General features: G+C 36.8%; 1 protein-coding gene across 4 annotated transcripts in view; it reads left to right on the forward strand.

The window, feature by feature from the left end:
* FAF1 (Fas associated factor 1) overlaps window positions 1-16,408 on the forward strand; it is a 451,681-nt gene that overhangs the window by 174,230 nt on the left and 261,043 nt on the right. For all 4 annotated transcript variants that reach the window (XM_039245398.1, XM_039245400.1, XM_039245401.1 and 1 more), the window contains one exon: window positions 10,831-10,922. In XM_039245398.1, the coding sequence (XP_039101329.1) occupies window positions 10,831-10,922 (92 nt within the window). The remainder of the gene's footprint in view (window positions 1-10,830; window positions 10,923-16,408) is intronic.

The raw sequence follows: 16,408 nt of genomic DNA on the forward strand, positions 1-16,408 counted from the left end.
TCTCTCTCTCTCTCTCTCTCTCTCCTAGAAATAAATAAAATATTAAAAAAACAAAAACAAAAACAAATAGAATAGATGTCAGAGTATACTGCAAAAAGTAAGGGTAAGTATTTTTATTTAACAGATAGCTAATATGAGTCAAGAGTAAATCCCAGAAACCTTGTATACTTAGTAAGACGGACCTTCCTGGAATGGGATCAAGAGTGAATTCTGTGCTTGGTAAGATCAGCCTCCCTATGTGTCCCTACTTTCATCTGCAGGGTTAAGAGAGATTCCTAGACATCTGCATTCTACCTTGCTTTCCAACACTTTTCAGCCTTGACGTTATTATTTGATTGCACCACAACTAATTTCATTTGCAGCTCTTCCTACTCTTTATACCAGTCACTGCAAGGAGTTTAAGATTTCTCATATCATCCCTCACTCAAATTTCCATAAGCCACATCTGTTACTATCCTTTTCCTCTACAATGCCTGGAACCTTGTGTTATTCCCTGTGGAACAAATTTTATTATTAGCAAAATTCCTTCTGTTGTCAACTTCTTCCCTGCACATTCCTGCCACCATGTTCTCTGACTGAAATCTGCCTTCCTGGGAACGTTGTTTCTTTGTAGCATTCTCCGTGTTCATTTCTTTTCTTTAGCAGCCATCATACCACTGGACTAACTGGAAAAATATGTGTCCTTATTGTTCCTCACTTCCACTTCTAGACCTTTATCAATCCTTTTCTGAAAACTTCAGCTTTGAATTTCATGTGAAAAGATCATTACCTACTTATTGAAGTCATCTCCCCTCATTTCCTGATAATTTTTAGTTGCTGGTCTATAATTGCTCTCGGTCTTAATTCTTTTTTTTTCCTAAAGGCATGCAGTATGTATGTTGTATGTATTATTATTTTTTTACATTTAAGTTCGTTAGCATATAGTGCAATAATGATTACAAGAGTAGAATCCTGTGATTTATCTCCTGCATATAACACCCAGTGCTCATCCCAACAAGTATCGTCCTTAATGCACCTTGCCCACTTAGCCCTTCCCCCCACCCACAACCCCCCCAGCAACCCTCTGCCTTCTCTCTATATTTAAAGTGTCTCTTGTGTTTTCCCCCTCCTTGTTTTTATATTATTTTTGCTTCCCTTCTCTTATGTTCATCTGTTTTGTATCTTAAATTCCATATATTAGTGAAGTCATATGATACTGTTCTTTCTCTGACGAATTTCGCTTAGCATAATACACTGTAGTTCCACCCATGTTGTTGCAAATAGCAGGGTTTCTTTCTTTTTGATTGTCAAGTAATGCTCCATTGTATGTATATTTAAAATGAGCTCTTTCCATACTTTGGTTATTGTTGATAGCACTGCTATAAACATTGGGGTGCAGAGGCGCCTGGGTGGCTCAGTTGGTTAAGCGCCCAACTTCGGCTCAGGTCATGATCTCATGGTTCGTGGGTTCAAGCCCCGCATCGGGCTCTGTGCTGACAGCTAGCTCAGAGCCTGGAGCCTGTTTCAGATTCTGTGTCTCCCTCTCTCTCTGACCCTCCCCTGCTCATGCTGTCTCTCTCTCTCTCAGAAATGGATAAAAAATTAAAAAAAATTTTTTTAATAAAAAAAGAAAAAAATAAACATTGGGATGCATGTGAACCTTCAGAACAGCACACCTATATCCTTTGGATGAATACCTAGTAGTGCAATTGCTGAGTCATAGGGTATTTCTAGTTTTAATTTTTTGAGGAATCTCCATACCACTTTCCAGAGTGGCTGCACCAGTTGGCATTCCCAACATGTGTGCAAGAGATACCCTCTCTCCACATCCTCGCCAACATCTTTCATTGCCTGAGTTGTTAATTTTAGCCATTCTGACAGATGTGAGGTGGTATGTCATTGTGGTTTTGATTTGTATTTCCTTGATGCCGAGTGATGTTGACCATTTTTTCATGTGTCTGTTAGCCATCTGGATGTCTTCTTTGCAAAAGTTTCTGTTCATGTCTTTTGCCTATTTCTTCACTAGATTATTTGTTTTTTAGTATTGAATTTGATAAGTTCTTTGTAGATTTTGGATACCAGCCCTTTGTCAGATAGGTCATTTGCAAATATCTTCTCCCTTTCCTTGGTTGCCTTTTAGTTTTGCTGATTGTTTCCTCTGCTGTTTAGAAGCTTTTTATCTTCATGAAGTCCCAATAGTTTATTTTTGTTTTTATTTCCCTTGCCTCCAGAGATGTATTGAGTAAGAAATTGCTGCGGCCGGGGTCAAAGAGGTTTTTGCCCGATTTCTCCTCGAAGATTTTGATGGCTTTCTGTCTTACATTTAGATCTTTCATTCATTTCGAGTTTATTTTTGTGTATGGTGTAAGAAGGTGATCCAGGTTCATTCTTTTGCATTTTGTTGTCCAGTTTTTCCAGTATCATTTGCTAAAGAGACTGTCTTTATTCCATTTGATATTCTTTTCTGCTTTGTCAGAGATTAGTTGGCCATACATTTGTGGGTCCATTTCTGGGTTCTCTCTTCTGTTTGACTGATCTTAGAGTCTGTTTTTGTGCCAGTACCATATTGTCTTGATGATTACAGCTTTGTATACATCCGGGATTGTGATACCTCCAGCTTTGGTTTTCTTTTTCAGGATTGTTTTGGTTCCTTGGGGTCTTTTCTGGTTCCATACACATTTTAGGATTGTTTATTCTAGCTCTGTGAAGAATGCTGGTGTTATTTTTTGATAGGGATTGCATTGAATATATGTATTGCTTTGGGTAGTGTAAACATTTTAATAATATTTGTTCTTCCAAACCATAAGCATGGAATATTTTCCCATTTTTTGATGTTGTCTTCCATGTCTTTCATAAGCTTTCTATACTTTTCAGTGTATAGATTTTTCACCTCTTTGGTTAAGTTTATTCCTAGATATTTTATCATTTTTGGTGCAGTTGTAAATGGGATTGCTCCCTTGGTTTCTCTTTTGTTGCTTCATTATTGTATAGAAATGCAACTGATTTCTGTGCATTCATTTTATATCTTGAGACTTTACTCATTTCATGGATCAGTTCTAGCAAGTTTTTGGTGGAATCTTTTGGGTTTTACATATAGAATATCATGTGGTGTGCAAAGAGTGAAAGTTTGACTTCCTCCTTGCCAATTTGGATGCCTTTTATTTCCTTTTGTTGTCTGATGCTGAGGCTAGGACTTCCAATACTATGTTGAACAACAGTGGGGAGAGTGGACATCCCTATCATGTTCCTGACTTTAAGGGGAAAGTTCCATTTTCCCCCACTGAGTATGATATTAGCGGTGGGTCTTCATATATGGCTTTTATGATGTTGATATATGATCCTTCTCTCCCTACTTTCTTGAGGGTTTTTATTAAGAAAGGATGCTGTATTATGTCATGCTTTCTCTGCATCTAATGAGAGGAACATGTGGTTCTAATTCTTTTTTTAAATTAATGTGATGTATCACATTGATTGATTTGCAGATATAGAACCAGCCCTATATCCCAGGTATAAATGCCTGTTGATCGTGGTGAATAATTCTTTTAATGTATTGTTGGCTCCCATTGGCTTGTATCTTGCTGAGAATTTTTGCGTCCATGCTCATCAAAGAAATTGATCTTTGGTTCTCCTTTTTTAGTGAGGTCTTTGGTTTCAGAATCAAGGTGAAACTGGCCTCATAGAATGGGTTTGGAAGTTTTCCTTCCATTTCTGTTCTTTGGAACAGCTTCAAAAGAATAAGTGTCAACTCTTCTTTAAATGTGTGGTAGAATTCTCCTGGAAAGCCATCCGGCCCTGGACTCTTGTTTTTTGGGAGACTTTTTTTGTTACTAATTAAATTTCTTTACTGGTTATGAGTCTGTTCAACTTTTCTATTTCTTCCTGTTTTCAGTTTTGGTAGTTTATATTTCTAGGAATTTGTCCATTTCTTACAGATTGGCTAATTTATTGGCATATAATTGCTCATAATATTCTCTTAATATTGTTTGTATTTCTTCAGTGTTGTGATCTCTTTCACTCTTTATTTTCTTTACTTGAGCATTTTTCTTTTGGCTTTTGATCAAACTGGTTAGTGTTTTATCAATTTTTTAAATTCTTTCAAAGAACCAGCTCCTGGTTTCATTGATCTTTTCTACTTTTTTTTATAGCACTGATTTCTGCTCTAATCTTTAATATTTCCTGTCTTTTGCTGGTTTGAGGTTAATTATTTTGGCATATGATTGTTCATAATATTCTCTTAATATTGTTTGTATTTCTTCAGTGTTGTGATCTGAAGATCACATGCTGTTCTTTTTCCAGCTCTTTAAGGTGTAAGGTTAGGTTGTGTAACTGAGACCTTTCTTCCTTCTTTAGGAAGGCCTGGATTGCTACATATTCCCCTGTTGTCACCACCTTTGCTGCATCCCAGAGGTTTTGGGCTGTTGTGTTATCATTCTCATTTGCTTCTATGTACATTTTAATTTCGCCTTTAACTTCTTGGCTAATCCATTCATTCTTTAATAGAATGTTCTTTAATCTCCAAGTATTCTTTGTTTTTCCAAATTTTTTCTTGTGGTTGATTTCGAGTTTCATAGCATTGTGGTCTGAAAATATGCATGGTATGATCTTGATCTTTTTGTGCTTGTTGAGGGTTGATTTGTGTACCAGTATATGATCTATTCTGGAAAACATTCCATGTGCACTGGAGAAGAATGTGTATTCCACTGCTTTAGGATGAAATGTTCTGAATATATCTGTTAAGTCCATTTGGTCCAGTGTGTCATTGGAAGGCATTGTTTCCTTGTTGATTTTCTGCTTAGATGATCTGTCCATTGCTGTTAGTGGGGTGTTGAATTCCCCTATTATAAAGACATTATTATCAATGCGTTTCTTTATGTGTTTGATTAATTGGTTTATATATTTGGGTGTGCCATGTTGGGAGCATAAATGTTTATAATTGTTAGATCTGGGTGGATAGACCCCTTAATTATGATATAGGGCCTTTCTTCATCTCTTGTTACATTCTTTAAAATATTTTTTAACGTTTATTTTAGAGAGAGAGAGAATGTGAGTCAGGGAGGGCTACAGAGAGAGGGAGACACAGAATCTGAAGCAGATCCAGGCCCTGAGCTGTCAGCGCAGAGTCCAACGTGGGGCTTAAACCCACAAGCAGTGAGATCATGACCTGAGCTGAAGTCAGACGCTTAACCGACTGAACTACCTAGGCACCCCTACATTCTTTATTTTAAAATCTACATTGTCTGATATAAGTATGGCTAGTCTGGCTTTCTTTTGGCAACCACTAGCATTGATAGATGGTTCTCCATCCCCTTACTTTCAACGTGAAGGTGTCTTTAGATCTAAAATAGGTCTTTTGTAAACAACATATAGATGGATCTTATTTTCTTATCCATTCTGATACCCTGTGTCTTTTTGATTGGAGTGTTTAGCCAAATAACATTTAGAGTGAGTACTGAAAGATAGGAATTTATTGCCATTGTGTTACCTGTAGAGTTGAAGTTTCTGGTGATGTTCTCTGGTCCTTTCTAGTCTCTGTAGCTTTTGTTCTTTTTTTGGTTTTGTTTTTGTATTTTTTTTTTTCATATTTTATCTCCTCAGAGAGTCCCCCTTAAAATTTCTTGCAGGTTTAGTGGTGACAAACTCCTTTAGTTTTTGTTTGTCTGGGAAACTTTATCTCCTTTTATTTTGAAAGGCAGCCTTGCTGGATAAGGAATTCTTGGCTGCATATTTTTTTGGTTCAGCACTTTGAATATATCCTGCCACTTCTTTCTGGCCTGCCAAGTTTCTGTGGATAGGTCTGCTGTGAACCTGATTTGTCACATATCCCTTATAGGTTAAGGACTTTTTTTTTCCCCTTGCTGGTATCATAATTCTTCCCTTGTGTGTGCATTTGACTATGATATTCCTTGTTGATGGTTGTTTTTTGTTGAATCTAATAGGAGTTCTATGTGCTTATTGGATTTTGATGTCTGTTTCTTTCCCCAGTTTAGGAAAGTTTTCTGCTATGATTTGTTCATATAAACCTTCTACCCCTTTTTTCTCTCTCCATCTTTTGGGACTCCTTTGATTTAGATGTTATTTTTTTTTTAATGGATCACTGAGTTCTCTAAGTCTTTTATCAGACTCTTTTTCCCTGCTTCATTATTCTCTATAATGTTGTCTTCTATATCATGATTTGCCACTCTTATTCCTTCATCCTTGCCCCTGTGGCATTCGTTTGAAATTGCATGTCAGTTACAACATTTCTAATTTTTTCCTGACTAGATTTTACTTCTTTTATCTCTGTAGAAGGGGATTCTATGCTTTTTTCAACCCCAGCTAGTATTCTTATTATCATGATTCTAAATTCTGGTTCAGCTATCTTGCTTATATCTGTGTTGATTAAGTCTCTGACTGTCCTTTCTTCTGTTCTTTCTTTTGAGGTGAATTGGTAAAATAAAAAAATAAAAGTTTAAAAATTAAAACCAACACAAAAAATCAAATAAAGGGAGCTAAATCCTAGGTGTGCTTTGGTTTGGTTGTTGAAAGAAGCTGATAAATAAAAAAGGGAAAGAAAAGAAAAAAAGTAAGAAAACATTAAAAAAAATTTTTAAATGTATACAACAAAATAGAATAAAATGAAATGAAGAAATAAAATAGAACAAAAAATCTACCAAAAATAGTCAGAAATTGTTAAAAAATGGAAAATAAAAATAAACTTTATTCTGTATCCAAAAATAAGGAAAAAGAAGAAGAAAAGGGAGGGGAAAAAAAACAAAAAGAAAAGGGAGAAAAAAAATCTGAATGAACTTCTATCTAGTTTCCCCTAGAAGTCTAACTCTGAAGCACTTTGTAGTCCTTACACTAAGCAAACAGATAGACTTGTGGTGGAGTCTTAGGGCCTGAGCTTGGTTGGCGCAGTTGGTTGGAGCTTGGTGTAAGGGTTCTGTTCTCCACTGGTTGGCGCTGCTAAGCTTACTGGGGTGGATTTGTGTGGCAGGCATGCATCTATGCAAATGTGTAGGAGAGGTGAAAATGGCATCACTCAGCTTCCCAGTCCTTGGCTCTGGAACTCTGTGCTCTCACTGACCAGCATTCAAGCACCCCTCCTTTGTCTCTGGCTTCCATCCACTCCCTGCTTCTACACTGTCTGCATTTAAACCATCAGCCTGCCAGGTGGCAGCTCTGTCCTGAATTATATCTCATGTGGGGCTGTGTTTTCCAAATCCCTCACTTCTGAGAAACCTGTGGCTTGGACCCCGCTCTGACCCTATGAGGGAGGGTCTCACTGGACAATGGCCAGGTTGTAGCTTGTCCCTTGGGAACATTCATGCAGCCGTCCTGTTGTAGAAGTTCAGAGATTGTGGCCAGGTGCCTGCTTCCTCCAGAAAAAGTTTGTGCGATTGCGCAGCAGCAGAGGTTCAGGAATTATGACAAAACACAACACACAGCCAGCGCCAGATTTCATCACACCCTGGCATCTTTGTTCCAATACCAATGAATGTGGCTGTTCTCCAGGGTCTGCTGGGACCTTTCCCTTTGGGGAACCTGTGCAGCCTCTACCAAATGACCTCCTAGCAGAGGAACCGCTGCTCTCCCTATAGCTCCTGGACTCCTCAGACCTCATGTTCCTGTGAATTCTCCCTTCTTTCTCTATTATAATTCTTAATAATTTAAATATTTTTGTAAGGGGTTCTTCCAAGATCTTGGCCTCTTAATTTCTTGAATTTCTTTCCTACAGAGATCTTTTTTCCTCCAACCTGTATCAGCCATGTCTCCCATGCTCCTATCATTTAATTATTATAAGTCCCAAATCTAATCCATTGTTTCTACCATCTTTTCAAGATGATTACCTCTTTCATGTTTCTTCATCCTTCCTTAAAGTAGAGTGCCCATGGTTGTTCGTTATAATCACTTTCTTGCATATAATCCCAACTCTTACTTTAAGGATCCTGCATGACAAAAATCCTTATTTTTGATAAATCCATCTCCATCCATTCTGTGTCTTCGAGCTAAAAGTGGCTGCAGACAAACAAAATCATGGTATTGGTTTATCTTTAAATTCAAGACCATGGTCTTTAGAGAGTCCCTTAATGTTGCTAGGCAGTCACAGTATATTTACCTGGTTTGTCTGCACTCCTAAATGGTTGTCTTGTACTGTCCTCTCCTCAGACTTTTAAAGCCCCTCTCCCTTATTCTCACTCTCAACTGATGATTTTCCTTCCTGTTTTGTTTCACCGACAATTAAAGGCAATACAAGAAAATTCCTACAAATTCCCAGCTTGGTGTCTGTATACTTACCTGCATTTTACACAAGTACTCTCCTTTTCTTCTAGACGGCTTGTTAAATCTCCTATTGAAGACCAAACCTACATATTTGCTTTGGATTACATTCTTTATCCCCTCTGGCCTATTCAAGGACTTCACTCTAATTCTTCCCTGTGTTTCCTGCATCATCGGTATTTTTCTCTAGTAGACCATTACCTCTAGTAGAGTATAACCACAAACATAATGTTATGTCTTCTATTTTTCTCTTGATCTTGCTTCTCCTTCTAAAAGTCACTGCATTCCTCTAGTCCCCCTTATAACAAAACTTTCCCCAAAGAGTTGTTTATATTTCTTATCTCTAATTTACTTATCCCCATTTCTCCTCAGCCCAGTCTAAGCAAAGAATAGGTAGTGCTTCTGTCCAAGTCACCAGTGAAGTGACCGCGTGACTAGTTTCAGTGGTGATCTTATCCAGTGTAATGACTTTTAAGTGCATCTGTATGTACAGTTTTATATCTTTAATTTACATTTCCACTCCAGACCTGTTCCCTGAATTCCATATTGATATATCCACCTGCTTGTCTTCTCCTCTTAAATACTTGTTACACATTTCAAACTTACCTGCCCAAAGCGGAAGTCCTCATTTCAGTCTTTTGTATTTGAATTGATAGAAACTTCATCCTTCCATTTACTGAATCTAAAATCTTTAGGATCATTACTGACTCCTTTCTGTCAGAGGCTATATCCAATATGTCAGGAAATCCCTTTGGCCCTATCTCCAGAATATATATACAGAATCCAGCTATTTTGCATCACTTCTACTATCAACCTGGCATAAGCCATTATCAACCTTGTCTTAGTGTATTCCATTAGTCTCCTCTGTGCTTCTTTCCTCCTCTAGCAATTCTTCCCAACTGTTTTTGACACAGCTAACAAAATGATTTCTTTATTTTTTAAACCATTCATTTTAATGTGAATCTAATTCTGTCAATCCAGTAGTTTCCCATTTCATTCAGAGTAAAAGTCAAAGCCCTTACATAGTCTAAATACCTCCACATATTTCCTATCCTTACCACCACTGTTCTTTCTCTGACCTATCTCTACCAGTGCTCATTTGACTTCAGTTACATTGGACTCCTTGTTGTTGATTAAGCACTTGGTGCTGGCTGTTTTCATTACCTGATATATTCTTTTGCTGCATATTCTCATGGTTTATTTCCTCACCCCTTTAAGTCTTTGCTCAAAAGGCATATTCTCCGAGTGAGAACCACCCTGATCACCCAGTGTAAAATTACATAACTCCCCACCCCCATATTCTTCACCCTCCCTTCCCAGATATATGTTTAGTCCAAAGAATTATCAATTTTTAACATTCAACTATATAGGTTACTAACTTTATTTGTTTCTACTAAACTGTAAAATTCTATATGATAAGGGGATTTAGACTATTCTGTTCATCACTATACCCTCAGTGTTCAGAATTGTCCTGTCACAGAGTAAGTAGTTCAATAAATATCTGTTGAATAAATATGTATGCCCTGGGTTACAATGTAAAGTTATAAAATGTGTTTCTTAATATGTTTTGCTGTCAAAAAAAAAAAGTTCTAAGTATGTTAGTAAGTTTTTACCGTCAAATTAGGAGTGCAAAAGGGTATGTAGGATTTTTATGACAAAAATTTTACTGAAATTTTGTATGGTTTTCAAGATGTAGTTCAGATGTGTCACAAGAGTAGTTTATTCATCCTAGATGGAATATTTTAACAAAAAAATTCTCTGGAGTACAAGTTAAGTTACCCAGTGTTATGATGAGCGAAATAAGTCAGACAGACAAGGACAAATACCATATGTTTGCACGTATAGGAGGATTAGGAGGAACTTAACAGAGGACCTTGGGGGAGAAGAAGGGTGGAAATAGTGGGGGAGAGGGAGAGAGGCAAACCATGAGAGACTCTTGAATGCTGAGAACAAACTGAGGACTGATGGGTGTGGGAGGGGGTGGGGAGAGGTGAGATGGGCATGGAGGAGGGCACTTGTGGGGATGAGCACTGGGTGTTATATGGAAACCAACTTGACAATAAACTATTTGTAAAAAAAGAAAAAAAAGAGTTAAGTTACCCAGGTAACACTTACTAGAGCCCTTATCCAAGTCAGTTTACTTCTCAGGCTGAAGCTCCTTATCTATAAAGTCCTTGGGTTTGAGGTACTTGCCTATGATCTTTTCTAGGTTTTATGATCTCTGAAAACCTATAGTATGCTTATTTTTGCTATAATGATACTGGAGGAAGTGTATATTAGTTTCAGGGATTACTTCTTTAATGAAGAAATTAATGACTCTGAATTGTGTTCTTATCTATTTGTATCTCATCATGAGCCAAAGAATTTGTATTTTATCTTTAATGTCTATACTTAAATGCTCACTTATGATATATATGGGAGAAACAAATTGATTATTTGGATTCATTGGTTTTGCATTATCCTCTTTAGGAAATTATCAAAAGATGAAAAGGTAAACTATAATATTAAAAAATTTTCAAGAACTTTAGGGAACAAGTGAATAATGTACAACCAACAGTCATTTTTTTTTGTTTTTTAATTTTTCTTTTTCAGACGGTCTTAAAATCGCTACATTTGCCAAAAAACAACAGTCTTTATGTCCTTACACCAGACTTGCCACCACCTTCATCATCTAGTCATGCTGGGTAAGGTATTTACTTTTCCTGGGAATCTGAAATGAATAGCTGATTGTTACATTGCTTTAGGCTGTATATAATATCAAAATGAAATCAAATCAAAATCTTGTTGAAGCTTTAACTTACCAACAAATATTAACTATATAAAATTTCAAAGTATTTCATTTGTATAGTTTGTTTGATTTTAGTGGTGGAATTTTTTTTCCAAAGAAAATGGTTTTTTTTTTTTTTTTTTTTAATGTTTTATTTACTTCTAGGAGAGAGAGAGACACACACACAGCATGAGCAGGGGAGGGTCAGAGAGAGAGGGAGACAGAGACTCTGAAACAGGCTCCAGGGTCTGAGCTGGCAGTCAGCACAGAGCCTGACGCGGGGCTCGAATCCACGATCCGCGAGATCATGACCTAAGCAAAAGTCGGACGCTTAACCGACTAAGCCACCCAGGCGCCCCCAAAGAAAATGTTTAACAAAACTCCATTATGGAAAAAATAGTCAAAAATGGTACTGCTCTGGAGTGGCTGGGTGGCTTACTTGGTGAAATGTCTGACTCACTTCGGCTGAGGTCATGATATCAGGGTCCTGAGATTGATCCCCATGTCAGGCTCTGTGCTGAGCACTGAACCTCATTAAGATTTCTCCTTCTTACCCTCTCCAACTCACTCCTTCTCCCTCTAAAATTAAAAAAAAACAAAACAATGCAGCTCTGTTGAAGGGGAAGGACTAATATTGGAAGGAAGAGACTGAGTAAATGGAACTCTAGCTTCTCCCATGGCTAAAGAAGGCATACTTTTGAGGGAACTTCATTAGGTACTGCAGAATATGGCTTGAAAAGCTGTACATTTTGTTAAGATTTTCTCTCTATTTGGAATAAAGAATCTTATTCTTTTTTTATTCATGGTGAAACTCAGGACATTTATAGAATGATTAAATTATTTTAATATTAAAATATATATTACATTGTTGCTAGATAAAGCAAACTTATCTAAAGTAAATGATTATGCTAGTAATAGAGTAATAATTTTTGTGAATACAGTATCAATCCAGAACTACATTTGTTTTTAGATTTTCACAATTTTTATATGCATTTCTTTTTTAATACTACTTTGTGATTTTGTGTGGTAGAGACCTGTGTGCCTTAACTATGAATATTGTCAACCTTTTTCCCTCATAGCTATGAAATATTATTATTATTATGTATTATGTAGGAAAAATTAGTCTTTTTGTCTACTACACAACTTACTGAACACTTCTGGCTATGAAATGTGTAGGGTTCTTTCCCCCCACACCAGGCAATTCTTCAGTACCAGTTCTACAATTTTAATTTAATTCTGATATTATCTACCTAAAGACAGCATGAGATCCCAAAGGTTCGGGGCTCATTCCTCTAAAACTGTCCCCACGTCAGACACCAGTTCAATATTTGGAAATATTCCTTCCTTTTCTATTTTTTGGAATAGTTTGAGAAAAGGTAATAAGTCTTCTTTAAATGTTTGGTGGACTTCACCTATGAAGCCACCGGGTCCTGGACTTTTGTTTGTTGGGAGGATTTTTTTTGATTACTGTTTCAATTTCTTTGCTGGAAATTGGTCTGTTCAAATTTTCTACTTCTTCAGTTTCAGTTTGTGTAGGTTTTGTTTCTAGAAACATATCTCTTTCTTCTGGTTGGTCCAATTTGTCGGCATATAGTCTTTCATAATATTCTCTTATAATTGTTTGTGTTCCTGTGGTATTTGTTGTTACTTCTCCTTTTTCATTTGTGATTTTATTTGGGTCCTTTCTTTTTTTTTCTTGATGAATCTGGCTGTAGGTTTATCAGTTTCATTGAAGTTTTTTCGAAGAACCAGTCATGGTTTCATTGATGTGTTCTATTGTTTTTTAAGTTTTTTATCATTTATTTCTTCTCTAATCTTTATTATTTCCTTTCTATGGTTGGTTTTAGGTTTTGTTTGTTCTTTTTGTAGCTTCTTTAGGTGTAAGGTTAAGTTGTTTATTTGACATTTTTCTTGAGGTAAGCCTGTATTGCTATAAACTTCCCTGTTAGAACCATTTTTGCTGCATCCCAAATGTTTTGAACCATTGTATTTTCATTTTCATTTGTTTCTATGTACTTTTTAATTTTCTTTGTTGACCCATTCATTGTTTAGTAACATATTATGTAAACTCTATGTATTTCTGTGCTTTCCAGACTTTTTTCTTGTGGTTGGTTTCTAGTTTCATAGTGTTCTGGTCAGAAAACATGGATGATATGACTTTGATCTTTTTAAATTTGAGACCTGCTTTGTGGATCTTTTCAGGAGAATGTTCCATGGATGCTTGAGAAGAATATATATTCTGCTGTTTTAGGATAAAATGTTCTGAATTTATCTGTTAAATCTCTCTGGTCAAATGTGTCATTCAAAGCCATTCTTTCTTTGTTGATACTCTGTTTAGATTATCTGTCCGTTGATGTAGGTGGAGTGAAAGTCCCTTCCTAGTATTTTATTTTCCTTGTTTAGTCCTTTATGTTTGTTAGTAACTATTTTAGGTATTTGGGTCTATCCGTTATGGGTAAATAAAATTAATAATTGTTATATCTTCTTGGATTGTCTCCTTTATTATTATAAAGTCTCTTCCTTTGTCTCTTGTTATAGTCTTTGTTTTAAAGTTTATTTCATTTGATAAAAATATTACTAATATGGCTTTATTTTGACAGCCATGTGCATGATAAATATTTCTTCATTACCTCACTTTCAATGTGCTGGTGTCTTTCGGTTGGAGTATTTTGTCTGTGTATTGTCATTTTATTACGTGTTTTGTGTTTGTTTCTGAAGATTTTCTCTTGATTTTTTCCTGTCTTTCTTTCATGCTTTGCTGGTTTTCTTTAGTGATATATCTGTATTTCTTTCTCTTTATTCTTTGCATATGTATTAGTAGTTTTTGATTTGTGGTTATCATTAGGTTTGTATATAACATCTTCTGCATATAGCAGTCTATATTAAGTTGATGGCCTTTTGAGTTTGAACCAATTCTTTATTCTTCTCCAAGGTTTGAGAAATATGGTGTCATATATTACATCCTTTTATATTGTGACTTCCTTGACTGGTTGTTAAAGATATTTTGTTTTTACTGTTTTTGTGTTTCCTACCTTTATAATATCACTTTTGCCTCTCCACTCAAAGAGTCTTTTTTAATATTTCTCGCAAGGCTGGTTTAGTGGTCATGAACTTCTTTAGTTTTTGTTTGTCTGGGAGACTCTTTATCTTTCATTTCATTTTGAATGATAGTCTTCCTGGATAGAGTCTCCTTGGCTGGACATTTTTCCCATTCAGCACTTTGAACTTATATACCATTCCTTTCTGGTTTACAAAGTTTCAGCTGATGTATTTCCTGGCAGCCTTTTTAGTTTTCCCATATGAGTTACTGTCTTCTTTATCTTGCTGCTTTAAAATTTTTTTCTTTATTTATATTTGGCATTTTAATTATAATATGTGTTGTTGTAAATCTGCTTTTGTTGATTTTAATGATGGTTCTTTGTGCCTATCCTGGCTCTGAATATCTGTTTCTTTCCTCAGATTTGGGAAGTTTTCAGCTATTATTTCTTCAAATAAGTTCTCTTACCCCCTTCCCATCTTTACTTCTGGGACTCCTAAAATATGAATGTTACTATGTTTGATGGAGTCACTGAATTCCTTACGTCTTTTTCATTTCGAATAATTCTTTTTTCTCTCTTTTGTTCAGCTTGATTACTTCCCATTACTCTTGTCTTCTAGGTCATTAATTCATTCCTCTGCTTCTAGCCTGCTGTTCATTCCATGAAGTATGTTTTTTACTTCATTTATTGAACTCTTTATCTCTGCTGTTATTCCTTATCTCTGTGTAAGGGTCTCATTCATGCCCTCTACTCTTTTCTCAAGTCCAGTGAGTATTCTCATGATCATTACTTTAAATTCTCTATCAGGCATGTTACTTATATCTGTTCCATCTAGATCTCTGGTTATGGCCTTATCCTATTCTTTCATTTTGGATAAATTTTTCCATCTTCTCATATTGTCTTAATTTCTATGCCTGTTTCTGTGGTAGGAATGTCAGCTATGTATCCTGTTCTTGAGTATAATAGCACTCTGCATTAGAGATCCTATAGTGCCCTGCTGTGTATTGGACCCTGTTCCCCAGTGTCTGGTGCTTCCAGGAATGTCTACAGTATGTTTTATGTGTCCTCTCTTGTTTCATTCTGGCTGCTTTATCTCTAGATCAGTTGTCTGTAGAGGCTTTCTTTGCCTGTTGTAGGCAGTGTTTGACCCTTTTTCTGAATGTCGCACCTTTTAACTAGGTGTGCTCTGATGTGTATATGAAATGAGACCTATTGCCACCACAGTGGAACTGAAGCTCCATAAAACTCCTGTGTTTGGAGATACGGTGTGAGCACAGGTTTGGGCTGATCTTCTGGAGCAAGAGGCTGCCACACTGAACTCTGATACAGGCATGACTGGGAAAGATGGTTCTTTTGGAGAATGGGGGTAGAGTTTGGTGTAAGCAAGTTAGTGAGTGTCTGTGCTGTGCTGGTCCCTACAGGTGGTCCATGGCCCTGCTCATGCTGAGGGGAAGTGAGTGAAATGGTGCTGGTCCGTTCCTTTGTTCCTGTAGTGGTCTCTCTGAGTGCTGCGTCTATGGTATGCACTCTGAAATGAGCAAATAGCTTGCCCACTGTGTGCCCTAGGTGGTCTTCAGATCACTGTTTCCATTCTATGTGTCCCTGGGTTATTTGCCTGCCTTCTCTCCAAGAGCAGCGCAATGCCCTTTGGCCTCTATTCTGCCAAGCTGACTGACTTAAAACTTCAGGCTTCGGTTGCCTGGTTGCCCAGTCAGTAAAGCATGTAACTCAGTCTTAGCTCAGGTCTTGATCTCATGGTTGTGCTCATTGCAGGAACTCAGGAAATTTGGCGCTTTTTGCTTTCCTAGCCAATTGCTATGGGAATTTGTTTTCCCCATGTGCTCCTCTTTTCTCCGAGACCAGGGATCATTCCCACCCCGGCAGCCACAAATCTGGTTTTCTCCCTAACCATGTCTCCACACGTCCTACCTTCTTTGATTGGCCTCTTCTGTGCCTTTCATCGTGGAGTTTGTTCTGCCAGTCTTCAGGTGGATTTCTAGGGCATTTAGGATGATTTAATAATTATCTAGTTGTATTCCTGGGACAAGGCAAGCCTCAGGTTCTCCTCCTCTGATGCCATCTTCCAACTTGGCTTTATGGGTTTTTCCCAAGTTATAATGATGCTGTTTCTTTTGTTGGAACAGTAAGACAGAAGAATTCAAATCCAAACAGAAGATATAGAAGCACAAAGTATCTGGGGGAGAAAGGACATGTAGAGGCTTCTCATAATGAAAAATCATATCAGTGCACATTTCATTAAGTCTAACCAAAATCCAAAGTATATTTTTTAGTGTGTTAATCTGATATATCTTTCAATAAAACAACAGATTATTTGCTCTTTTTTTGATGATGTATATCTGAATTT

This window comes from Hyaena hyaena, unplaced genomic scaffold (genome assembly GCF_003009895.1).
Source record: "Hyaena hyaena isolate Hyena2069 unplaced genomic scaffold, ASM300989v1 scaffold_257, whole genome shotgun sequence".
Taxonomy (NCBI): Eukaryota; Metazoa; Chordata; class Mammalia; order Carnivora; family Hyaenidae; genus Hyaena; species Hyaena hyaena.